The 27,290-nt window shown below is 45.7% G+C and overlaps 1 protein-coding gene across 6 annotated transcripts in view; it reads right to left on the bottom strand.

The window, feature by feature from the left end:
• The window catches only part of TMC7 (transmembrane channel like 7), a 78,992-nt gene that overhangs the window by 6,471 nt on the left and 45,231 nt on the right, over positions 1-27,290 (bottom strand). For 4 of the 6 annotated variants that reach the window (XM_034939959.3, XM_034939961.3, XM_034939960.3 and 1 more), the window contains 8 exons: positions 25,364-25,509; positions 19,540-19,687; positions 17,321-17,494; positions 14,933-15,090; positions 10,372-10,489; positions 9,937-10,034; positions 8,128-8,314; positions 3,554-3,684 (listed from right to left, as the gene is read on the bottom strand). In XM_034939959.3, the coding sequence (XP_034795850.3) occupies positions 3,554-3,684; positions 8,128-8,314; positions 9,937-10,034; positions 10,372-10,489; positions 14,933-15,090; positions 17,321-17,494; positions 19,540-19,687; positions 25,364-25,509 (1,160 nt within the window). Of the gene's footprint in view, positions 1-3,553; positions 3,685-8,127; positions 8,315-9,936; positions 10,035-10,371; positions 10,490-14,932; positions 15,091-17,320; positions 17,495-19,539; positions 19,688-25,363; positions 25,510-27,290 lie in introns of those variants that run through there. The other 2 variants (XM_055100226.2, XM_055100225.2) reach the window with 2 other exon arrangements.

Here is a 27,290-nt window from a genome sequence, read left to right as displayed (position 1 = left end):
AAAAAAAAAGCTATACTAAAGACTTTTTAGGGGACAATTGGAGAAATTTAAAATGACAGAAACATGGTATTAGTATTAATCTTCTTAAGTGCGATATATTATTGTGGAAACACATAAAAGAGAGTGCCATTAGTCTTAGGAGCTGCACACTGAAGTATTTAGCAGTGAAATATTATGATGTCTATAAGTTAATTTCAAATTATTTCCTATCCAAAAAAAAGTATGCATAGAGAAAACAAATCCAGTTGGCCCCCCATATCCAAAGGTTCTTCATCAAATTCAGCCAACCTTAGATAAAAATATTTGAAAAATAAAAAATAACAATATGGCCAGGTGCGGTGGCTTGTGCCTATAATCCCAGCACTTTGGGAGGCCGAGGCAGATGGATCACTTGAGGTCGGGAGTTCAAGAGCAGCCTGCCCAATATGGCGAAACCCCGTCTCTACTAAAAATACAAAAATTAGCCAGGCGTAGTGGCAGCATGTGCCTGTAATCCCAGCTACTTGGGAGGATGAGACAGGGGAATCGCTTGAACCTGGGAGACGGAGGTTGCAATGAGCCAAGATGGTGACACTGCACTCCAGCCTGGGTGACAGAGTGAGACTCCCTCTCAAAAAAAAAAAAAAAAAAAAAAAAAGCAAATCTCATGCTTTTTTTTTTTGAGACAGAGTTACACTCTTGTTGCCCAGGCTAGAGTGGCATTGGTGCAATCTCGGCTCACTGCAACCTCTGCCTCCCAGGTTCAAGTGATTCTCGTGCCTCAGCCTCTGGAATAGCTGGGATTACAGGCGCCCGCCACCACACCCAGCTAATTTTGTATTTTTAGTAGAGACAGGGTTTCTCCATGTTGGTCAGGCTGGTCTCGAACTCCTGACCTCAGGTGATCCGCCCTCCTTGGCCTCCCAAAGTGCTGGGATTACAGGAGTGAGCCACCGCGCCCAGCCTACCATGCCATTTTATAGCAAGGACTTGAGCATCTGAAGATTTTAATGTGGTTGGAGGGGAAGATCATGGAACCAGTTCCCCAAAGGTCCTGAGGGAGACTGCATAGTAAAATGTTAACAATTGGGACATCCAGTTGAAGGGCATATGCGTTTTACTGCTGCTAGTTTTTCAGCTTTTCTGTAGATTTAAACTTTTTCAAAATGAAAAGGAGAGAAAAAAATAAAATAAAATTACAATAGGAAAGCACTAAAATTAAGACCCGGAAAGAACTGACTAAATTCACATCACAAAGGTCTGTGTATAAGACTTTCCATTGCAGCCCTTTATGTAGCGATAAAAATAAATTCCTAGAAACAACCTAAATGTTGTTTAAGGAAATGGATGAACAATTTATGGCCCATTCATATGATTGAATACTGAAGAACCATTGAGAGAAAAAGAGAGAAAAGTGGCCAGTCACGGTGGCTCACGCCTGTAATCCCAGTGCTTTGAGAGATGGAGGTGGGAGGATCACTTGGGCTCAGGAGTTCAAGACTAGCCTGGGCAACATAGCAAGATCGCATCTTTAAAAAAAAAAAGAAAGAAAAGACACAGATATGAGGAGATGACCATCACTCAGGAAAATTAAGTACTTGAGAAGGAATGAGAAAATGAATTTTCACCATTTTTTAAAATATCTTTTGAATTTTGTGCTATGTGAATGCATTTCCTATTTTAAAAAATCAGGCCGAGCACAGTGGCTCACGCCTGTAATCCCAGCACTTTGGGAGACCGAGGCAGTCAGATTACCTGAGATCGGGAGTTTGATACCAGCCTGACCAACATGGAGAAACCCCGTCTTTACTAAAAATACAAAACTAGCCAGGCATGGTGGCACATGCCTGTAATCCCAGCTACTCTGGAGGCTGAGGCAGGAGAATCGCTTGAACCTGGGAGGCAGAGGTTGCGGTGAGCCGAGATCGCGCCACTGCACTCCAGCCTGGGCAACAAGAGCGAAACTCTGTCTCAAAAAGAAAAAAAAATCAAAGCTAAAAATATTTTTGAAAGAAGAGTTTAGTATGTCCATGGACATGGGAAAGGATACAATATAAAACTAACTGGAAAAAAAAGAAAAAAAAAAGAATATTAAATGAAAAAATAATTACCAAGCAGGATTATACTATTATCTCACATTTTCTTAAAAAATAAATAATTGCTTTTCATAAAGAATTTCTGGAAGTATTCATAAGAAAATGTTAACAGTTGTTATGTAACCTATGGAGAGTGAGAATAAGAGGTGAAGATAAGGAGCAATTTTTTTCTCTTCAATTTACACCCTTCTGTACTGCTTGAATTTTTTATATAATGTATATTATCATAACAATAAAGAGCAACAAAACACATACAGAATCAAAGTGTTAAAAAAGAATAAAATCTGGTCAAGCATGGTAGCTCATGTCTGTAATCCAAGCACTTTGGGAGGCCGACATGGGTGGATCATTTGAGATCAGGAGTTCGAGACCAGCCTGGCCAACATGGCGATACCCTGTCTCTACTAAAAATACAAAAATTAGCTGGGTGTGGTGGCAGGTCCCTGTAATCCCAGCTACTTGGGAGGCTGAGGCCATAGAATTGCTTGAACCTGGGAGGCACAGGTTGCAGGGAGCCAAGATCACACCACTGCACTCTATCCTGAGCAACAGAGTGAGACCGCGTCTCATAAAAAAAAAAGAACAAAATTTGAGAGAGGGACTCAAAGTTCCAGGCTTTTCCTATTTTTTTGTTTGTTTTTTGTTTTTAATTTGAGACAAGGTCTTGCTATGTTGCCAATGCTGGTCTCGAACTCCTTGGCTCAACCGGTACCCCCACCTGGGCCTCCCAAAGTGTTGGATTACAGGTGTGAGCCACCGCACCCAGTACAGGCTTTTAATTTAAAGATGAAGAAACAAAATTTGGCCTGGTGTGGTGGTTCATGCCTGTAATCCCAATACTTCAGGAGGCTGAAGCAAGAGGATCATGAGCTCAGGAGTTTGAGATCAGCCTGGGCAACATAGTGAGCCCTCGTCTCTACAGAAAAATAAAAAAGTTTAAATAATTAGCCAGGCGTGGTGGTGCACACCTGTAGTATCAAGTTAGGAGGCTGAGGGAAGAAGATCGCTTGAGTCTTGGAAGTCTTGTCAGCCTCTGTGGGTAGAACACCATGAGAAAAGCCAATAAAGGCACAGTGCATCACGCCTGTAATCCGAGTACTTTGGGAGGCCGAGGCGGGCTGATCACCTGAGGTCAGGAGTTTGAGACCAGCCTGGCCAACATGGCGAAACCCTGTCACTACTAATAAATATAAAAATCAGCTGGGCATAATGGAACACACCTGTAGTCCCAGCTACTCAGGAGCCTGTTTGAACCTGGGGAGATGGAGTTTGTAGTCCCAGCTACTCAGGAGAATCATTTGAACCTGGGAGACGGAGGTTGCAGTGAGCCAAGACTGCGCCACCACACTCCAGCCTAGGTAACAGAGCAAGACTTCATCTCAAAAAAAAAAAAAAATGTGATATGACGGACCATTTTACATAAAAGAGGAACAGGTCAAGAAGCAATGAAATGTTCTAGAAAACAAAGTCACATTTACCGTGATATGCTGATTGTCAGAGGTATTATTGCCAAACACAGCCCGATCAACAACACCAACAGGAAGAAGAAATTAGAATTGGATGCTCTGAACGGCCTGGGGGAGGGTCTGCAGGTGTAAAGCAGACTCCACTACAAGGAGAAAAAGAAAGAAAAATTAAGATCAATAAGTACAGCTTCTGTGAAGATAAATAAGTGCATTCCTGCATTACAGTGGGAATGTTAATCACTCTAACCTTTCCAGAGGGTAGTCCAGCAATACAGATCAAAATGAAAAAGGTTTCATCCAAACTATCACAAGGACAAAAAACCAAATACCGCATGTTCTCACTCATAGGTGGGAGTTGAACAATGAGAACACATGGACACAGGAAGGGGAACATCACACACCGGGGACTGTTGTGGTGTGGGGGGAGAGGGGAGGGATAGCATTAGGAGATATACCTAATGCTAAATGACAAGTTAATGGGTGCAGCACACCAACATGGCACATGTATACATATGTAACAAACCTGCACGTTGTGCACATGTACCCTAAAACTTAAAGTATAATAATAATAAAATTTAAAAAAACAAAAAAGATTTTGGTGGAGAAAACATCCAAAAAAAAAAAAAGGTTTCATCCAGACTCCAAACTTTGGAGAATTCATGCTGATGAAATAGAAGGGGAAATGGGCCAAAACACAGGTATGTGGATGTTTAACGCTACAGTCATTGATAACACGGAATAACTGCAAGCAACCTAAATAGCTATCAGTGGGGGTTCGTGGCTGCGTGAGACATCTCATGTCTGTAATTCCAGCACTTTGGGAGGTCAGAACGGAAGGATCACTTGAGGCCAGGACTTTGAGGCTGCAGTGAGCTATGATCATGCCATTGCATTCCAGCTTGGGCAACAGAGAGAGACCCTGTCTCAAAAAGAAAAGTGAAGGTGGGGAGCAGGAGTTCATTAGGCTATAGTTAAAGGTTAAAGTACATCTATATAGAATGAAATACCATACAGTCCTAAAGAAGGATGAGGCCGGGCGTGGTGGCTCACGCCTGTAATCCCAGCACTTCGGGAGGCCTAGGTGGGTGTATCACTTGAGGCCAGGAGTTCGAGACCAGCCTGGCCAACATGGTGAAACCCCATCTCTATTCAAAAAACCCTGTCTCTACAAAAATTAGCCAGCCATGGTGGTGTGCACCTGTATTCCCAGCTACTTGGGAGGCTGAGGTGGGAGGATGGATTGAGCCCAGGAGGTTAAGGCTGTAGTGAGCTGTATCATGCTACTGTGCCACTGCCCTAAGTCTGGGTGAGACCCCGTCTCAAAAAAGAAAAAAGAAGGATGAGAGACAGCTTTACATCCCCATGTGGCACTGTGAAAATGGTAGATTTCAAAACTCCGTACAAGATGAATTCATTTAAGTTTTTTGTTTTTTTTGGTTTTTTTTTTTTTTTTTTTTTTGAGACGGAATCTCGCTCTGTCTCCCAGGCTGGAGTGTAGTAGCGCGATCTCGGCTCACTGCAAGCTCCGCCTCCCGGATTCATGCCATCCTGCTCAGCCTCCCGAGTGAGTAGCTGGGACTACAGGCACCCGCCACCAAGCCCGGCTAATTTTTTGTATTTTTAGTAGAGATGGGGTTTCACCGTGTTAGCCAGGATGGTCTCGATCTCCTGACCTCGTGATCCACCGGCCTCGGCCTCCCAAAGTGCTGGGATTACAGGCATGAGCCACCGTGCCCGGCCATTTAAGTTTTTTTTAAGTATGTATTCCTTATAGGGATTTAAACATGTATAACTGTATCTACAATAATATACACCAAATTAGGAGTTCCTTTATTTGAAGTTTTTTACAAGCACATATATTTTCTCCTACATGTTAAAAATAAGTATTTCCATTGAGGGAAGAAAGACTTGAAGGAAATATCAAATGGGGAGTAAGAAAGGATATAACGGTAACAGGCATGAAATTTCTCAATAGTTTAAAAAGCTGTGTTACTGCGCAGGGACATAAGTTCTTCTGAATTCAGGAGGAGCCGGAACATCTTGTGAGCCAGAGGACACTGAGTACCGAAGATACTTGGTGCCCAGCCTCGGGGCAGCCGGCGGGACATGCCTGGTGTGAGTGACGGAAGTGAGGCCAGGTGCCCACCATGACCCAACCCATCACCCCACAGTGTCTGTACTATGCTACACACTGCAAAGCCACGGGCTAATCAGTATTTCCTGGAAAGGGAAAAAAAAGTTCCTGTGAGCTTTCTCACGTCCATCTCTCCTTTGATGATTTCAGCCAACTTGTGTTTTCAAGTGAAAGCATCAGAACATTCCTCAAAAGCCAAAACATCCAGGTAGAACGGTTGGCCCAATTCAGGGCCTTGCTTACTGGGTTAAGAGCTTAGGCTCTGGAGTGAAATAAACCTGGGTTCAAATCCAAGGGGTCACTTAAAAGCTGTGTGACCTTGGACCAGTTTCTCTGAACTTCAGCTTCCTAATTTATAAAATATGACACTTTGGCCGGGCGCAGTGGCTCACACCTGTAATCCCAGCACTTTGGGAGGCCAAGGCAGGCAGATCACTTGAGGCCAGGAGTTGGAGACCAGCCTGGCCAACATGGTGAAACCCTGTCTCTACTAAAAATACAAAAATTAGCTGGGCACGGTGGCGCATGCCTGTAATCCCAGCTGCTCAAGAGGCTGAGGCACGAGAATCGCTTGAACCCTGGAGGCAGAGGCTGCAGTGAGCTGAGATCGCGCCACAGCACTCCAACTTGGAGTGAGGCCTTGTCTCAAAAAAAAATTTCTTAACTAAAATATAATCTAGTACTTTGTCAAAGGGTGGGTGTAATCAGTGCATGATAATTTGTGTAAAGTAATGGCAGAGTGGGGACACATGGCATTATTATCTGCTATTATTACTAACACCATTATTATTATTATTAACACTATTATTATGATTTTCAATTTTGAATCCTCAGGGCCTGGCATAACAGGTAATCAATAAACGTTGGGCCTGTTAACAGACAGTACCTCTGGAAGAAGGGACAGAAATTACTGTATACATATGTGCATTATTTAAATGTTTAATATTGTATTGCCTCTATAATAAAGAAAAAAGAGGCTGGGCGCAGTGGCTCATGCCTATAATCCCAGCACTTTGGGAGGCTGAGGCGGGCAGATCACCTGAGGTCGGGAGTTCGAGACCAGCCTGACCAACATGGAGAAACTCTCTCTCTAATAAAAATACAAAATTAACCGGGCGTGGTGGCACATGCCTGTAATCCCAGCTACTCAGGAGGCTGAGGCAGGAGAGTCACTTGAACCCGGGAGGTGGAGGTTGCCGTGAGTCAAGATCATGCCATTGCACTACAACCTGGGCAACAAGAGCAAAACTCCGTCTCAAAAAATAAAATAAAATAAAGAAAGAAAAAAGAGGTTAATATGCCCAGATGAGCCAGTCATCTGCAAGGCTACATCCCTCATTAGCACTTAGATCTGGTGCAATGGACTGTGAACCGCCCAGGGTCTTACACAAATCATTGAAACCCAAAAATAAATGCACTGGTCCAGGCGGGGTGGCTCACACCTGCAATTCCAGCACTTTGGGGGGCTGAAGCGGAAGGATTACTTGAGCCCTGGAGTACAAGACCAGCCTGGGCAACATGGCAAGACCTCCATCTCTAATTAAAAAAAAAAAAAAATTCAAAAAAACCAAACAAATAAAAAAAATGCATTGGCTCCAAAATACAACAGAAAATTACAAAATACATCCAGCCTTAATAAAAAAAATTCTTAACAAAACTCTCAAAATTATAAAAACATAAAAATTCATCAAGAGTAGGCCGGGTGCAGTGGCTCACGCCTGTAATCCCAGCACTTTGGGAGGCCGAGGCGGGTGGGTCACAAGGTCAGGAGTTCAAGACCAGTTTGGCCAAGATGGTGAAACCCCGTCTCTACTAAAAGTACAAAAATCACAGTGCACCTGTAATCCCAGCTACTCAGGATGCTGAGGCAGGAGAATCGCTCGAAGCTGGGGGGCAGAGGTTGCAGTGAGCCGAGATCGTGCCACTGCACTCCAGCCTGGATGACAGAGCGAGACTCTATCTCAAAAAAAAAAAAAAAAAAAAAAATCCATCAAGAGTCTTTTTCGGCCGGGCACGGTGGCTCACGCCTGTAATCCCAACACTTTAGGAGGCCGAGGCGGGTGGATCACGAGGTCACAAGTTCAAGACCAGCCTGGCCAAGATGGTGAAACCCTGTCTCTACTAAAAACACAAAAATTAGCCAGGCGCAGTGGCAGGCTCCTGTAGTCCCAGCTACTCGGGAGGCTGGGGCAGGAGATCACTTGAACTTAGGAGGGGGAGGTTGCAGTGAGCCGAGATCACGCCACTGCACTCCAGCCTGGGTGACAGAGTGAGACTCCATCTCAAAAAAAAAAAAAAAAAGCAATATTTTTCTAGAATAAACATATATTTTAAATAAAGGATGTAATTTTGATACGTCTCATGGGATGTGAGGTGAGCTCCACACATATTGGTGCCCTGGAAGGTCGAAAATGGCCCAGCATATGAGCCCCCATTCCCACCGGCTCCTTACCTCTTTCACATAGAAGATGATAATGAATTTCAGGGTTGCAATTGCAGGGAGAAGGGGTGAGAAAAAGGCTCCGATCCAGCAGATGGTTTGCCCGTAAACTATCCCCAGGACGTTATCAGGAATGGCAAACTCCTGCTGCCCCCAGCACTGAATCAGCTTGCAAGAGGAACAGTAGGTCACCAGGAGCCTGGAAACAGACAATTCTCATTTGGGCTACTGGTGTCTGCCAAGGCCACAGAACCATATCTCAAAGATCAGGACTATTTCCATGCATATTTCTCATGGACACCGGTTAGTCAAATGTCTTAAAGATGCAGAATATAATGAACTCTGGAATCATTAAGATCAGGTTCCAAGTCTCAGATCTATAGTTCAGCACTGAAATTGATACAATCCTTGACTTTTTTTTTTTTTTTTTTTTGAGACAAGGTCTCACTCTGTTACTCAGTATGGAGTGTAGTGGTGCAATCATAGCTCACTGCACCCTCGACCTCCAAGGCTCAAGTGATCCTCCTGCCTCAGCCTCCCAAGTGGCTGAGACTACATGTGCATGCTTGGCCAATTGGCTAATTTTTGTGTTTTGTAGGGACAGGGTCTCGCTATTTTGCCCAGGCTGGTCTCAACCTCCTGGCCTCAAGTGATCCTCCTACCTTGGCCTCCCCAGTGCTAGGATTATGGGTGTGAGCCACTGTGCCCAGGCTTCCATATTTATTTTTAAGGGCTCACTGGACCTCTGGCCTCTGCCTAGATTATCTGCATACGTGGGTAAACAGTGGTTAAGTGAACAGAGAATGATAACAGAAATGACAACACAGTTTAGATAATCATGCTGGTGATAGCTAATGTTTTGTTGAGTTCTGTACTGTGGAGTGTTCTCAGTGCTTTTATCTGCATTAATTATCCCAGTTACTCCTCACCACAAAGTTACTGGGTGGGTACTACTACTATCCCCATTTTACAGATGAGAAAATAGGCACAGAGCTTAAATAACTTGCCCAAGGTCACATGACTAGCAAGGGGCAGGGAGGGACTTTGAACCCAGATCGGGAGACAGGTGTCCACTGCAGCCTGGAAGGTCTGCACCTTTTGTGCTGATGGCAGAAGGTCATCCCCAGCAAAACCTCATGGAAAGTGACCCCATTTCTGCTCTTCATGCTGCCTTTAGATGGGCAATTAATGAATGCTGAGGTCAACAGCCTAGAGCTGCTTGAAAGTTTCCAGTTGTGAACAGACACAATGGTTCAAACCTGTAATCCCAGCACTTTGGAAGGCTGAGGCAGGAGGATCGTTTGAAGCCAGTTCAAGACCAGCCTGGGCAACATAGCAAGAGCCCCTCTCTACAAAAAATTAAAAACTTGGCCAGGCGCTGTGGCTCATGCCTGTAATCCCAGCACTTTGGAAGCCCGAGTCAGGTGGATCACGAGGTCAGGATATCCAGACCATCCTGGCTAACATGGTGAAACCCCATCTCTACTAAAAATACAAAACATTAGCCAGGCGTGGTGGCACACACCTGTAGTCCCAGCTACTCGGGAGGCTGAGGCAGGAGAATCGCTTGAACCTGGGAGGCGGAGGTTGCAGTGAGCCAAGATCGCGCCACTGCACTCCAGCCTGGGTGACAGAGCAAGACCCTGCCTCAAAAAAAAAAAAAAAAGAAAGTTACCAGTTGTCAGATTTCCAGGGCTGTAGAGTCATCCAGCAGCTTCTGGAATGCAGCTGCAATGGGACCCTCCAGTTGTGTGTGTGTGTGTATGTGTGTGTGTGCATGTGTGTAGTGGCAGGGATAATATGGGCACCCCTCACACTTACTTTCTAGGAAAATCCACGAAGAGTGTCACAGCCAAGATGATGATGAAGTCGAAGATCATCAGCTTGTACATTTCCTGCCCAACTTGGGTCTCCCAGCACTGAAATCAAAGAGAGTGAAGGAAACTGAAAGACCCTAGCTGAGGCAGAGAAAACCATGCTCCCAAGACACCCTCTAATTCCCTTTCCAACTCCAGATCCTGTGGCTCCAGTGAGGCCATCAGCTGATGCAAACTCAGCCTCAGCACAGACCTTGGTTTCCAAGCCCTCAGAAGTGCCTGGGGTTAGACTCCATGGGGCCAGACTCTGTCTCATCACTAGAACAAGAAAGCGAAGCAAATGCAGTTCAAACCCATGGCTTCAACCGCTGTTCTCTTGACCATGACACTGTATTCCAGAAGGACCCACCCAGCCGAATGCCCCCGCCCCGCAACTCACCGGGTAGAGTTTCTGGTTGTAGCCGCAAAGGTCACATGTGTCATCATCACAGGATGTGATCTTGGAGCCCAGCGTGAACACCAGGACACATATGGTGGCCAGCCGCATAAAGACACACCTTTGGGGAGAGAAGGAGAGAGGATGGGAAGACGAGGCCCTCAGGGTGGCTGGTCCCTTGGAACTGGGGCTGGGGAATGTAGAAGCTGCCTTTTTTTTTTTTTTTTTTTTTTTTTTTTGAGATGGAGTGTTTGCTCTGTTGCCCAGGCTGGAGTGCAGTGGTGTGATCTCAGTTCTCCTGCCTCAGCCTCCCAAGTAGCGGGGATTACAGGTGTCTGCCACCATACACAGCTAATTTTTTTTCTATTTTTAGTAGATCTGAGGTTTCACCATATTGCCCAGGTGGTCTCGAACTCCTGGCCCCAAGCAATCCGCCTGTCTTGGGCTCCCAAAGTGCTGGGATTATAGGTGTGAGCCACCGTGCCCAGCCCAAAGCTGCCTTTCTTAAAACCCCAGCCAGGCATAGTGGCTCACGCCTGTAATCCCAGCACTTTGGGAGGTAGAGACCAGAGGATCACGTGAGCCCTTAAGTTTGAGAACAACCTGGGCAGTAAAGTAAGACCACCACCCCCTGGCCGTCTCTACAAAAAAATAAAAATAAAAATGAGCAAGGTGTGGTGGTGACCCAGCTACACAGGAGGCTGAGTCAAGAGGATTGTTTGAGCCCAGGAGATCAAGACTGCAGTGAGCCCAGATTCAGCCACTGTACTCTAGCCTCAGGGACAGAGTGAGAAAAAACAAACAAACAAACAAAAAAACCAATGTCGGGCGTGGTGGCTCATGCCTGTAATCCCAGCACTTTGGGAGGCCGAGGCAGAGGGATCACCTGAGGTCAGGAATTCAAGACTGGCCTAGTCAACATGGTGAAACTGTCTCTACCAAAAATAGAAAAATTAGCTGGGTGTGGTGGCACACGCCTGTAGTCCCAGCTAGTTCAGAGGCTGTGGCAGGAGAATCGCTTGAATCTGGGGCGCAGAGGTTGCAGTAAGCCGAGATCACACCACTACACTCCAGCCTGGGCGACAGAGCAAGACTCCACCTCAAAGAAAAAAAAAGCAGGCCAGGCGCAGTCGCTCACGCCTGTAATCCTAGTACTTTGGGAGGTAGAGGCAGGCAGATCATCTGAGGTCAGAAGTTCAAAACCAGCCTGACCAACATGGAGAAACCCCGTCTCCACTACAAATACAAAATTAGCTGGGCATGGTGGCACACATCCCTGCAATCTCAGCTACTCAGGAGGCTGAGGTGGGAGAATCTCTTGAACCTGGGAGGCGAAGGTTGCGGTGAGATAAGATCACGCCATTGCACTCCAGCCTGGACAACAAGAGCGAAACTCCATCTCAGAAATAAATAAATAAATAAATAAATAAATAATAAGCAAATGCCTAAATGGGTACAGAATTTCTGTTGGGGCTGATGAAAAGGTTCTGGAGATGGATGCTGGTGATGACTGCATAACATTGGGGCTGTACTTAACGCCACCAAATTGTACTCTGACAATTGTTAAAATGGCAACTTCTATGTTACATATATGTTACTACAATTTTTTTAAAAGATCAGAAAGCTGGGACCTCCTAATTCTGTGATGACGTAGTGACACTACAGGACATGACACAGTCCTGAAAAGAACCAATGGAATCTTTTCTGTATCAGCATCGCGGGATGTCTGGCATGCTGAAAAGTGAAAAAAAGTATGTTGCAGAGATATCACATAAATATGATCCTATTTTTGGAAGAAAAAACATGTGAGTTTTGGCACAAACATAAGGAACTGTGCAGACAAAAACACACTGGATTCAAGGGAGGTGGGTGGAGACGGTGAGTTTTTGTTCTTGTTTTTTTTTTTTTAAGACAATTTTCCATTGTTTGGTTTGTAATACAAAAATAAATTAAATAGCCGGGCGCGGTGGCTCACGCCTGTAATCCCAACACTTTGGGAGGCCGAGGTGGGCGGATCACGAGGTCAGGAGATCGAGACCATCCCGGCTAACACGGTAAAACCCCGTCTCTACTAAAAGTACAAAAAATTAGCCGGGCGTGGTGGCGGGGGCCTGTAGTCCCGGCTACTTGGGAGGCTGAGGCAGGAGAATGGCGTGAACCCGGGGGGCGGAGCTTGCGGTGAGCCAAGATCGAGCCACTGCATTCCAGCCTGGGCAACAGAGTGAGACTCCGTCTCAAAAAAATAATAATAATAAATAAAAAAATTAATTAAATAGAAACATTTGGCTAACATGGTGAAAGCCCATCTCTACTAAAAAATACAAAAAATTAGCCGGGCGTGGTGCCGGGCATCTGTAGTCCCAACTACTCGGGAGGCTGAGGCAGAAGAATGGCGTGAACCCGGGAGGCGGAGCTTGCAGTGAGCCAAGATCGAGCCACTGCATTCCAGCCTGGGCGACAGAGCGAGACTCCGTCTCAAAAAAAAAAAAAAAAAAAAAAAAAAAAGAAGGAATAATTTAAAGAATAAGGGAGACTGGGCATGGTGGCTCATAAGCCTGTAATCCCAACACTTTGGGAGGCTGAGGTGGGAGAATTGCTTGAGCCCAGGAGTTTGAGAACAGCCTGGGCAACATGAGGAGATCCTGTCTCTACAAAAAATTTAAAAATTGGCTTGGCATGGTGGTGTGCACCTGTAGTCCCAGCTACTCGAGAGACTGAGGCAGGAGGGTCACTTGGGCCCAGGTGGTCAAGGCTGCAGTGACCTACTATCGTGCCACTGCACTCCAGCCTGGACCCAGTCTCACAAAAAAAAAAAAAAAAAAAAAAGGAAAGAAAAGAATGGGGGAAAGAGCGAACCCACGCCCTCTGCTCACTGTTCTCATTACTAACACCACCTTCTGTGCCTCTGCTGGGATACAACAGGAAGGACATGGCACCCCTGATGAGGTTTCCTTAACTAAAAACTGACACAGAATCTACCAAAAACTCTGAATCTCCACAGTCATTTATAGCAACTATGGGCATAGAAAAACAAATTAAACACACCAGGAAGAAACAATGGACGAAATCCAGAATAGGAGCTATTCTACAGGAAAATGATCCAGTTTCTTCCACAAATCAAAGGCCTAACAAAAGGGGAGGGGAAACTCTGAAAAGAATAAAAGAGATTTAGGACACATGACGACCAAACAGCATGTGGGCCTTGTTTGGATTCGGCTTTGAACAAATCAAACATGGAAAACCATCTGCAACCCCACTGGGGAGACCGCCTCGATTTTATTAGGTGTGATGATGGTTATATATTTAAAGCTCCCATCACTTAGAGATATAATGAAGTTGGCTGGGCACGGTGGCTCATGCCTGTAATCCCAGCACTTTGGGAGGCTAAGGTGGGTGGATCATCTGAGGTCAGGAGTTCGAGACCAGCCTGGCCAACATGGTGAAACCCCATCTCTACTAAAAATATATTTTAAAAAATTAGCCAGGCATGGTGGCCCGTACCTGTAGTCCCAGCTATTTGAGAGGCTGAGGCAGGAGAATCGCTTGAACCCGGGAGGTGGAGGTTGCAGTGAGCCAAGATCACGCCACTGCACTCCAGCCTGAGCAACACAGCAAGTCCCCGTCTCAAAAAAAAAAAGGTATAATGAAGTGTTTACAGATGAAATGGCATGTTGCCTGAGATTTGCTTAAAATAATCTAGCAAATTAGGAGGGAATGGATGGAAATGAGATTAGCAAAATGTTGGGAATGACTGAAATGTAAGTGAAAGGCATATGGGGATCATTACACTATGCATTCTGTTTGAAAACTTTGAGACCGGGCATGGTGGCTCTAGCCTGTAATCCCAGGATTTGGGAGCTGGAGGTGGGAGGGTCACTGAAGCCCAGGAATTCAAGACCAGCCTGGGAAACATAACAAAACCCTGTCTCTACAAAAAAAAAAATTTTTTTTTAATTAGCTGGGCATGGTTGTGCATGTCTGTAGTCCCAGCTATGTGGGAGGCTGAGGTGGGAGGATTGTTTGAGATCAGGGATTTGAGACTGCAGTGAATTATGATCACATCACTGCACTACAGCCTGGGGGACAGAGTAAGACCCCATCTCAAAAAAAAAAAAAAAGAATCAAAGAAAATTTTCAAAATAAAAAATGCTTGAAATAAGATGCAAATGCAATCTAAGGCATTTGAGAAACAGAAAGAAAACTCTCAAGTCCTGCACAGTCCCACCTGGTCCTCTCCACTCATTTGTGTTAACTCCCTGGACTCTGCCTTATAGCTGTCATTTCTGACAGCTTTAGAGCAACCCCTCCTCTCAGGGTCCCAGCCTGTGCCCTGTGCTATTATATGAAGCAAAAATATAATACCAAGGAGTAGACTTTCAAATCAAAGACATTTCACCATATATACAAATTCTGATTCATTCATGGGGGCTGTCTGAAGGTTGAGGAGGACTCTTGGCTCAGCAGGAAAATGCACTACAATTGATTAGCGATGTCTGCCATGGGCAAGAGAGTGGGCAGGTAGTGACTGGCTTGACATGCCTCCCATCTTCATGTTAGGCATTACCTAAGGATTGTCAGACGGATCTCAAAGCCTGGAGAATAATCCTCATAGCGGATGATCTTGGCAAAGATCATTGGGGTGATAAAATTGGCCAGCGTGATCACAATAGATGGTAGATACAATATGAAGAGGTTCTCTCCAAAAACCATCTTGTCGATTTCCTAGGAGGATAACAAAACTTATTAGTCAGGAGTATATGAGGAAGTTACACCACAAATAGATAGAACAAAAAAGAACTCAACTATGTGTGTTGGGCAAACAAAACGTATTTGTCATTCAACATGGCCTGTAAGCATAAGTCATCTCGTTCCTTTTTTTTTTTTTTTTTTTTTTTTTGAGATGGAGTCTCCCTCTGTCACCCAGGCTGGAGTGCAGAGACATAATCTCGGCTCACTGCAAGCTCCGTCTCCCAGGTTCAAGCGATTCTCCTGCCTCAGCCTCCCGAGTAGCTGGGACTACAGGCACCCCCCACCATGCCAGGCTAATTTTTGTATTTTTAGTAGAGACAGGGTGTCACCATGTTGGTCAGGCTGGTCTCAAACTCCTGACCTCAGGTGATCCACCCACTTTGGCTTCCCAAAGTGCTAGGATTACAGGCATGAGCCACCTCGCCCGGCCGCCATCTCCTTCTTCAGATATTCAAAAAGAGGTATCTAGTACTGTGCTGGAAGAAAACCAGGATCTACTGGATTTATTAAAGGGATGTATAAGAAGACCCATGTATTCTGTATAAACGGGCAATTTAAAGTATCTTCAAGGGTGTAGAATTGATTTGATTTGAAATTGAAATAGCAATTCCCTGCTTTCACAGTAACAGACTACCTGGACAATATATAGCCATCCGCAATAAAAAGTAAATTTCCTAGCCTCCCTTGTAGCTAGGTACTACCATGTGACTAAATTCTGGCCAAGGGGATATAAGTGGAAGTTTTTAGTGTAACCCACAGGTTATGCCCTTTAAAGGAAGAAATGTGCCCTCCTTAGCCCCTTCATCTCCTTCCCCTTGGCTAGAATGTGGCCATGGTGGTGAGCTATCTTGTACCATACAGAAGACCATACCCAGCCAGGTGTGGTGGCTCATGCCTGTAATCCCAGCACTTTGGGATGCTGAGACAGGTGGATCACTTGAGGTCAGAAGTTCGAGACCAGCCTGGCCAAACTGGTGAAACCCTGTCTCTACCAAAAATACAAAAATTAGCCAGGTGTGGTGGCGGGTGCCTGTAATCCCAGCTACTCGGGAGGCTGAGACAGGAGAATGACTTGAACCCGGGAGGTGGAGGTTGCAGTGAGCCGGGATCGTGCCACTGCACTCCAGCCTGGGTGACAGAGTGAGACTCTGTCTCAAAAAGAAAAAAGAAAGAAGAAAAGAAAACCATATCCTAGGGAGGGCAGAGCCACAAGATGAACGGAACCTGGACCCCTGATGATTGATTTCATAAAACAGAGCCACTAGACAAACTTGGAATTTTAAAACCACTGCTATTTTAGGTAAACCAAGGCCTTAGTTCAAAAATAACAGTCAGGGATAAAACCCTAGTCCAGCCTAGTTTTGAATATTGCAAATTCCAGGAGCAGTAAGGATCTCAAACACTACACTTTAGATGCTTTTAAAAATTTCTCTAAGGCCAGGTGCGGTGGCTAACACCTGCAATCCCAGCACTTTGGGAGGCCAAGGTGGGTGGATCTCTTGAGGTCAGGAGTTCGAGACCAGCCTGGCCAACATGGTGAAACCCCCGTCTCTGCTAAAAATACAAAAATTAGCTGGGTGTGGTGGCACATCCCTGTAATGCCAGCTACTAGGGAGGCTGAGGCACGAGAATCACTTGAACCTGGGAGGTGGAGGTTACAATGAACTGAGATCACACCACCACACTTCAGCCTGAGCGACAAAGTGAGACTGTCTCAACAACAAAAACAAAAAAGTTCTCTTAAAAGTGAAAACTGGGCAGGGCACAATGGCTCACACCTGTAATCCCAGCACTTTGGGAGGTGGAGGCGGGCAGATCACCTGAGGTCAGAAGTTCAAAACCAGCCTGACCAACATGGAGAAACCCAGTCTCTACTAAAAACACAAAATTAGCCGGGCGTGGTGGCACATGCCTGTAATCCCAGCTACTCGGGAGGCTGAGGCAGGAGAATCATTTGAACCTGGGAGGCAGAGGCTGCAGTGAGCCAAGACAATGCCATTGCACTCCAGTCTGGGCAAGAAGAGCGAAACTCCGTCTCAAAAAAAAATAAAAAAGTGGAAACTGATCACCTCTGATTTACAGGTCTTGATCATATCAGCCAAACTTGTATCTCCATATGTAAAACAGAAATGACGATGGTATCTACCTCACAGATTTTCAGTGCACTAGGCATAATGTCCAGCCAGAGTACAAGTTAATTTACCTTTTTCATGTGCTCTTGCGAGAAGACAGTTGCTACGTATATTGCATAAAAGCATGCCCCTAAAACAGCCAGAACAATACAGTTCAAAAACAGTCTCAAGGAGTAAATGCGTATTGTTTCTTCTGAGGTCCTTTCTGCTATTTTCTGCCGCATTCTTTCTTCCTCCAGATCTGCCTGAAGATAAAAGAAAATTCACTTGTGAGCAGTGGGATGAAGGGATACTCAGGGATAGAAATTCATTCATCATTCTCTCCCCATCCATCTTTAAGAGTTCTAGCCAGGCATGGTGGCTCACTCCTGTAACCGTAGCACCGTGGGAGGCCAAGGGTAGGAGGATCACTTGAGCCCAGGAGTTCAAGACCAACCCTGGCAACATAGTGAGACCCCATCTCTACAAGAAAACCCAGAAGAATTAGCTGGGTGTGGTGATGAGTGCCCGTAGTCGCTGCTACTCGGGAGGCTGATGTGGAAGATTGCTTGAGCCCGGGAGTTCGAGTCTGCAGTGATGTATGATCACGTCACTGTACTCCAGCCTGGGTGACAGAGTAAAATGCTATCTCAGAAAAAAAAAAAAAAAAAAGACATCTTTTAAATATTCATCTCCCCCAAGAAACCATCCTAGACTTAGCCCAACTACTTTTTTTCTTTTTTTTTTTGAGACGGAGTCTCGCTCTGTTGCCAGGCTGGAGTGCAGTGGTCCAATCTCGGCTCACTGCAACCTCTGACTCCCTGGTTCAAGTCATTCTCCTGCCTCAGCCTCCCGAGTAGCTAGGATTACAGGCATGCACCACCATGCCCAGCTAATTTTTGTAATTTTAGTAGAGACGGGGTTTCACCATATTGGCCAGGATGGTCTCAATCTCCTGACCCTGACCTGCCTCGGCCTCCCAAAGTGCTGGATTACAGGCATGAGCCACTGCACCTGGCCTAGCCCAACTATTTTTTACGTCTACTAAAGACCTAAGTAAAGGCAGAACCTCCTATTTAAGACTGCAATTGGGCTTTGCAATAAATGTGAAAACAGAACTATAAACTATTCATATTACTTAAATATAGTATGTGTCATTTCTTCAAACACAATACAGGTGAGGTGTTGTTATTTTTTCTTTTACACAATGTAGTAGTCTCTGCTTTTATTAGGAGAATTTAATCAGTTCATATTTAGTGTAAGAAAGAATAGATTTGATTTGATTCCTTCCATTTTATTATGCTTTTGATTTATTTGTCCCCTCCTCCTTTTCTTTGATGGGTTTATTTTTATTAACATGCTATTCTTTACTCCTTTCTCTCCTTATTCATTTGGAAACTCTCATGTACTTTTTTTTTTTTGAGATGGAGCCTAGCTCTGTCACCCAGGCTGGAATGCAGTGGCACAATCTTGGCTCACTGCAACCTCTGCCTCCTGGTTCAATTGATTCTCTTGCCTCAGACTCCCAAGTAGCTGGGACAACAGGCATGTGCCACCATGCCCAGGTAATTTTTTGTATTTTTAGTAGAGATGGTTGGAAACTCTCTTGTACTTTTTTTTTCTTTTTTGAGACGGAGTCTCGCTCTGTCACCCAGGTTGGAATGCAGTGGCGCAACCTTGGCTCACTGCAACCTCTGCCTCCCGGTTCAAGCGATTCTCTTGCCTCAGACTCCCAAGTAGCTGGGACTACAGGCATGTGCCACAATGCCCGGCTAATTTTTTGTATTTTTAGTAGAGATGGGGTTTCACCGTGTTAGCCAGGATGGTCTCGATCTCCTGACCTTGTGATCTGCCTGCCTCAGCCTCCCAAAGTGCTGGGATTACAGGCATAAACCACCACACCTGGTCTGTACTTTTTCATATACTCTCCATCCCACACTATTGTCATAACATTCCTCCTTACTCCCATTTCTCCTGGTATAAGTAGTGTTTATGACAGGTCCTCCTCAGGTGGAAAAATAACAGTGTAAAGTAGCAAGGTGTGGGGAAAGACATCACCTTCTTCCAGCCACTGCATCCCCACCCCACTTCCCAGTCCCAGTTCACCAGTGCTCCTGTTCAGGTCTAGGGTAATCAACCCCAGTAACGTGTTCGCTGTGAAAAGTTCTTGAAAGCTACAGAGGAGTAACTTGCTAAGCACCAGGGACAACCTGTCCCCCACCCTTGATGCTCTGCAAGCTGAAAACTCAGGCTCCAAAGGCAGGACCTTGCTGGTGAGGACCCCACCACGGGCAAACTCAGGAGCACTCACTCGGAGCTCGTACCGCAAGCTGCTGTGCTTCAGATCTGCCATGCTGCGGTTAGTGATGCAGAAGTCCCAGCCGGCAAATATCTTGTTGCAGTAACTCTGAAAGTGCTCCTCACTCCGAATCAGGTTGATTTTGAATCCTTCCACCGACCTGACCCCAAAACACAATCATCCTTCTTATAGAAACAACAGCAAAAGAGAGTCCCCTGAATTGGCTGTGTCTGAAACTTAAAAAGTTAGACATAGCTGCATTTTCAGCCCATTGTGACATGGTCAAGTTTGGGGCCATTCTAAATATATGTGGCAGCTAACAAGGTATCTCATTGTTGATCCTTTCCTTTTACCCATCTAATCGCTTCAATTACAGCTAGAATAAAATCCAAATTTTCTTCCCCAACTTTTATTTTAGATTCAGGAGTACATGTGCAGGTTTGTAACCTTGGTAATATTGCATGATGCTGAGATTTGGGATAGAAATGATTCCATCATCCAGGTACTGAGCACAGTATCCAATAGTTCTTCAATCCTTGCCTCCCTCTCTCCCTCTCCACTCTAGGATTCCTCAGTTTCTTTTGTTGCCATCTTTATGTCCATGAGTACCCAATGTTTAACTCCCACTAATAAGTGAGAACATGCGGTATTTGGTTTTCTGTTCCTGCATTAATTTGCTTTGGATAATGGCCTCTAGCTGCAACCATGTTGCTGCAAAGGACATGATTTCATTCTTTTTTATGGCTGTGTAGTATTCCATGGTGTATGTGTACCACATTTTCTTTATCCAGTCCTCCGTTGATGGGCACCTAGGTTGATTCCATTTCTTTGCTATTGTGAATAGCACTGTGATGAATATACGAGTGCATATGTCTTTTTGGTAGAACGATTCATTTTCTTTTAAAATCCAAACTCCTTAATACAGCCTAGATATCCTATATGATCCAGCTCTGCTGTCGTCTCTCCTCCCATGTAACTATACTTGCTTTCTCTCCTTTCTATAAACACAGAAATTCCTGTTCCTGCCTCTGGGACTCTACCCTTGGGAATTCCCACTACCATCCCCAAGGATGGTGCTCCTCTGACCCTCCCTATGGCTGGTCTCCTTCCCATCCTTCCGGTTTTGGCTCAAATAACCCCTTTATAATCCCTCACCTCCCCATCTAAGGCTATAATCCCTCACCTCCCCATCTAAGGCTATAACCCCCACTTCAAGTCAGTCCCTTTTATTTATTTATGTATTTATTTATTTACTTACTTACTTACTTATTTATTTTTGAGACGGAGTCTCACTCTGTTGCCCAGTCTGGAGTGCAGTGGTGCAGTCTCAGCTCACTGCAACCTCCACCTCCCGGGTTCAAGCGATTCTCCTGCCTGAGCCTTCTGAGTAGCTGGGATTACAGGCGCCTGCCACCACGCCCAGCTAATTTTCTGTATTTTTAGTAGAGACAGGATTTCACCAGGTTGGCCAGGCTGGTCTCGATCTCCTGACTTCATCATCCATCCGCCTCGGCCTCCCAAAGCGCTGGGATTACAGGCATGAGCCACCGCACCTAGCCCAATCCCTTTTATTTAATTCATAGGAATGACACTAACCTGCAATTATCTTATTCATCTGTTTACTGCTTGTAACTCCTTACTCTAACTAAATTTTAAATTCCTTGAGAGCAGGTACCCTGGCTATCTTGCCACCTTTATATGGACTATATACTTTGGTTAACATGCAACTGATGGATAAAGCAATGAATAAATGACTTAAATTAACTATTTAGTGAGCACCTGTTTAGGTCAGATACAATTCTGTTGCATATTTTTATTCATTCAAATGCTTTCATGGAAAAAATACACCTGGCACTTGGTGTAAAACACCAGATGCCATGCACAGTCCTCTGTAGATGAAAGAGGTTATTTTTAGGATTTGCCAGTGAGGCATGAAGACAATAGAAATGGAAGGAATTGTTATGATCAGTCATTCTGCCAAAGGATTACAGCAAAGAATTTATGTCAGAACAACATGGAGTGCTTTCCCCAAATCCAGGTTCCCAAATGGTTTCTTACCTGAGATTTTCAATTCGATAGGTCTCATGTGGGCTCCAGAAATATGCCATGTTATAAAGCTCATGCTGACCCATCTCAGTTGCAAGCCTCAGATTCAGACCAGACCTACATTTTATTTTATTTTTTACTTTTTGAGATGGGGTCTCACTCTGTCACCCAGGGTGGAGTGCAGCAGTGTGATCGTGGCTCACTGCAGCCTCAGCCTCACCAAGTTCAGGTGATCCTCCCACCTCAGCCTCCCGCATAGCTCAAACTACAAGCACACACTACCACACCTAGCTAATTATTTGTATTTTTTGTAGAAATAGGGTTTTGCCATGTTGCCCAGAGTTGGTCTTGAACTCCTGGGCTCAAGTGATCCACCCACCTTGTACTCCCAAAGTGCTAGGATTACAGGTGTGAGCCACCGGGCCTGACCCAGAACTACATTTTACAGATGAGAAAACTAAGATCCAGAGGAAGGAAAATTATTTCCCTATATCCAGAAAGTTAGGTGGCAGAACTGGTGCTACTTTGATGATAATGATGATGATGATGATAATTTTAACTTCATAAATGTCTATAAGGTGCCAGGCAGAGTGCTAAGATTTCATTCACCTGCCTAGTTTATGTTAATCCTCCCAGCAACTCTTCCAGGATGCACATTTCACAGATGAAGAAAATGAGGCTCAAAGAGGTGAACTGGCATTCCAGCCATGGTCTGTGGCCTACAAAGTCCATACTCTTTGTCACTCTGTGGCACATCCACTTTCTGGGCCACAGCAGGCCTTTCTCCCATTACATCACACCCAGCCCTCCCTCCATGACCTTCCCCAGAAAGCAATCAAGCCCTTGAGCTTGAACGAGATTCATAGGTAGATTCGCTGTGCAACTAACAAACCTTATTCATTCGGCTGAGCGTGGTGGCTCATGCCTGTAATCCCAGCACTGTGGGAGGCCGAGGTGGGTGGATCACGAGGTCAGAAGTTCGAGACCAGCCTGGCCAACGTGGTGAAACCCCATCTCTACTAAAAATACAAAAATTAAGCCAGTCGTGGTGGCGTGCAACTGTAATCTCAGCTACTTGGGAGGCTGAGGCAGAAGAATTGCTTGAACCCGGAAGGCAGAGGTTGCAGTGAACCAAGATCACGCCACTGCCCTCCAGCCTAGGTGACAGAGCAAGACTCGTCTTGAAAAAAAAAACAAAAACAAAAAACCTTATTCATTCTTCAGGGCCCCTTCCAAGGCTTTGGAAGACTCTAGCAATGTGTCCCTATGGTCTTTTTTTTTTTTTTTATCATTTACAAAACATATTTTCATACTCTTTGTCTTAAAGATGGCACTTCCAAATTGTCTACCCTGTAGGTCCGTAAAACTTGGATCTCCCCTGGCACAATCACGGAACCCCAATCAACCAATATTTCTTTACCAAGCATCTCTTTGCCCCTCAAAAGCAGCCTGAGGCTGCTTCTCATTTGTACATAGTACACTTGGGTGGGGGATGGACGCTTACTAGTTCACGTTCATCTCACAGATTCTAACTCAGGATACAAATGCCCAGCTGGGCATTGGGGTTTTCTTTGCAATGGTGAATCCTGGTCCTTATGGAGGGCCAGATCAATCCGCAGCACCCTGGTCTCTTCTGCACCTGTGATAAGGAGCTTCGCAGCTACATGGCTTACAACACTGTGCATGCTCTCACAGGGACAGTCAAGTGGGCAAGAAAGAGGCCCATCCATGATACTGTCTGCCAAGCAACCCCCCTGGCACAGAGATGGCAAGCTGTCCATCAAAAATTTGTGGTCCATCTTCTATAATACAGTGTCACTGCTGGGTAATAGCTGCCCAGCCAGGAGCAATGTTTCCTGGCCTCCCTTGCAGTTGGCTGTAGTCATATGACTGAGCTGTAGCCAATGGGATGTGAGTGATGTACACCACTTCCAGGTCTGGCCTATAAATACCATCCGCATGGTTCTCCTCCATGAGTTTTCCTTTCCCATCCCTTGGCAGGACCTTCGAAGCCACATGCTGAAGATGGCTGAACTTTGGTCAACTTTAGTCCTAGAATACTATAAGATGAATTCTAACACACTAACCTGTGCCCCCACCCAGGACTGTCATGTAAAAGAGAAATACAGGTTTTGTTTTTGTTTTGTTTGTTTGTTTGTTTGTTTTTGAGACAGAGTCTCGCTCTGTCGCCCAGGCTGGAGTGCAGTGGTACGATCTTGGCTCACTGCAACCTCCGCCTCCCAGGTTCAAGTGATTCTCCTGTCTCCGCCTCCCAAGTAGCTGAGACCACCGGTGTGTGCCACCACGCCCAGCTAATAAAGAAGAAATAAAATTTCTATTGTGTTTGGGTCATTGTGCCTTTTGTACCTGTTGTTTGTTAAGGGAATTAATACTCTTCTCTTTTCTTGGGAATTGCTCTCTCTCCCTAAACCACTTGTCTCCCACAGGAAAAGTCATGTTGTCATAGGACCCTAGCCCCTGGCCACAGCTGAAGGAGCACAGTGCTGGGCACTTGAACCACCAGGGGCTCATCGCAGACACACTGCTCCCCATGGCAACGGTGGAAGGGTCGGGGCTGGGAACTTGAATGAAGCAGATACAACAAGTCTTTTCTTTTTTTTTTTTTTTTTTTTTTGAGACGGAGTCTCGCTCTGTCGCCCAGGCTGGAGTGCCGTGGCGCGATCTCGGCTCACTGCAAGCTCCGCCTCCCGGGTTCACGCCATTCTCCTGCCTCAGCCTCCCGAGAAGCTGGGATTACAGGCGCCCGCTACCACGCCCGGCTAATTTTTTGTATTTTTTTTTAGTAGAGACGGGGTTTCACCGTGTTAGCCAGGATGGTCTCGATCTCCTGACCTCGTGATCCGCCCGCCTCGGCCTCCCAAAGTGCTGGGATTACAGGCGTGAGCCACCGCGCCCGGCCACAACAAGTCTTTTCTAAGGATTTCTGCACCTGTGACCCAGGAGGTCAAGGCTGATGCAAACTATAAGATGCCCTATTTCCCACCACTTAAGAAAGCCACCACTACACCAAAGAATTGAAGATGAGGGATTCTTACTTTTGATGTTGTTCCTAAGCCATGGCTCCATCTTTGTCCTTCCTGTAATTTGAGTTTCCTCCCTTCCTTGGATCTGTGAGCCACTCAATAACCCTCAGAGCTAGGTTTCTGCTACTTACAACCCAGTAGAGACCTAGTTAACATACACACCTAAGCAAAGGAAGGGGTATGTGTGCAGTGGGGTGGGATTGCCAGATGTGTTCAGTAATGATTGAGTGGAGAACCCCAGGCTAGGTGCGGTGGCTCACACCTGTAATCCCAGAACTTTGGGAGGCCAGGGTAGGCAGATCACCTGAGGTCAGGAGTTCAAGACCAGCCTGGCCAACATGGTGAAACTCTACTAAAAATACAAAAATTAGCTAGGCGTGGTGGCACGTTCCTGTAGTCCTAGCTACCCAGGAGGCTGAGGCACAAGAATCACTTGAACCTGAGGGGCAGAGGTTGCAGTGAGCCGAGATCCCGCCACCGCACTCCAGTCTGTGTGACAGAGAAAGACTCTGTCTGGAAAAAAAAAAAAAAAAAAAAGAAGAACCTCAGTCTGCTACTCCATCCCAAATCCTGACTTTTATTTCTCCCAGGTCTCTTCAGCTGCCAATGTACTCACAAACCCTTCCCCACAAAACCCATCATTGGACTCCACTCATCCTTTAGGCAATGGCTTCCAGAGCTCCCATATCTCCAATAGCCTCCAGCCATCAGGGGTAATTCAGAGAGAATGCAAAGGCAGACTTTACCTTTTCACTATCCAAAGAAGGCTCAGGGCCAGGGAGGCGATTGTGCTTAACAAATACGCCAGGGGCAGATCATAGGTGAAGTTCTGAAATTTCACCCCATCAATGGTGTAATGTCCGTAAAAGAGGCTAGTTTCCTCCAGGAAACCCTGAAACGAAGCCAAGAGCATGAGGTCAGACTGGTCAGCTTACTGCAGGGAACTGGAAGAGTAGTCCCTGCCTCAAGGAACACAAGTTCCAGTGTCCCCTTTCCTCTCTGTATCCCCAGAGACTGGAACAGCCCCAGAGGCACAGGGAGTATTCAGTGTTTGGTAAATAAAGCACTGATAAAACCCTGGCATTAAAAATGCACAGGTGGGCCGGGCAAGGTGGCTCACGCCTATAATCCCAGCCCTTTGGGAGGCCAAAGCGGGCAGATCACCTGAGGTCTTGAGTTCAAGACCAGCCTGGCCAACATGGCAAAACCCCCGTCTCCACTAAAAATACAAAAAAATTAGCTGGGCCTGGTGTTGTGCGCCTGTAACCCCAGCTACTCGGGAGGCTGAGGCAGGAGAATCACTTGAACTCGGGAGGCTGAGGCAGGAGAATCACTTGAACCCGGGAGGCAGAGGTTGCTGTGAGCTGAGATCATACCACTGAACTCCAGCCTGGGCAACAGAATGAGACTCCATCTCAAAAAAAAAAAAAAAAAATGCACAGATGGCCAGGCGTGGTGGCTCACACCTGTAATCCCAGCACCTTGGAAGGCCGAGGCAGGAGGATTACTTGAGCCCAGGAGTTTGAGACAAGCCTGGGCAACACAGAGAGATCCCTATCTCTACAAATTTTTTTTTAAAAAATTAGCTAGGCATAGAGGTGCATGGCTATGGTCCCAGCTGCTCAGGAGGCTGGAATAAGCCGTGATTGTGCTACCGCACTCTAGACTGGGTAACAGAGCAAGACCCTGTCTCTGAAAGAAAAAAAGCAAATATAACAAGCCAAAACTGAAATTAAGAATAAAATTCCATGTGCCATAGCATCGAAAATCATAAAACATTAGGACTAAGTTTAACTAAAGAAGTGCAAATCTCGTGCCGGGCACGGTGGCTCATGCCTGTAATCCCAGCACTTTGGGAGGCCGAGGCGGGTGGATCACAAGGTCAGGAGATCAAAACCATCCTGGCTAACACAGTGAAACCCCGTCTCTACTAAAAATACAAAAAATTAGCCGGGTGTGGTGGCAGGAGCCTGTAGTCCCAGCTACTCGGGAGGCCGAAGCAGGAGAACGGTGTGAACCTGGGAGGCGGATCTTGTAGTGAGCCGAGATTGCGCCACTGCACTCCAGCCTGGGTGACAGAGCAAGACTCTGTCTCAAAATAAATAAATAAATAAAATAAAATAAAACAATTAAAAATTTTTCTTAAAAAAGTACAAATCTCGGCCGGGCACAGTGGCTCATGCCTGTAATCCCAGAACCTTGGGAGGCCGAGGCGGGTGGATCATGAGATCAGGAGCTCGAGATCAGCCTGGCCAACACAGTGAAACCCTATCTCTACTAAAAATACAAAAATTAGCCAGGCATGGTGGCATGTGCCTGTAGTCCCAGCTACTCGGGAGGCTAAGGCAGGAGAATCACTTGAACCCGAGAGGTAGAGGTTGTGGTGAGCCGAGATCACACCACTGCATTCCAGCCTGGGCAACAGAGCGAGATTCTGTCTCAAAATAATAATAATAATAATAATAATTAAAGAAGCTCTAAAGAAACGGACAACATCCCATGTTTATGGATCAGAAGATCTATGGCCAAATTCCTCAAATTGATTTACAGATTCAACATCATCCTTGTTAGAATCCTAGCTGGCTTCCTTATAGAAAAACTGACAAGCTGATCCTAAAATTCATATGGAATCGCAACGCACCCAGAAGAAGAGCCAAAACAACTTTGAAGAAG

The sequence above is a fragment of the Pan paniscus genome, chromosome 18 (genome assembly GCF_029289425.2).
Source record: "Pan paniscus chromosome 18, NHGRI_mPanPan1-v2.0_pri, whole genome shotgun sequence".
Taxonomy (NCBI): domain Eukaryota; kingdom Metazoa; phylum Chordata; class Mammalia; order Primates; family Hominidae; genus Pan; species Pan paniscus.
The sequence above is the reverse complement of the archived record's forward strand: the minus strand, read 5'-3'. Positions and strand labels throughout refer to the sequence as shown.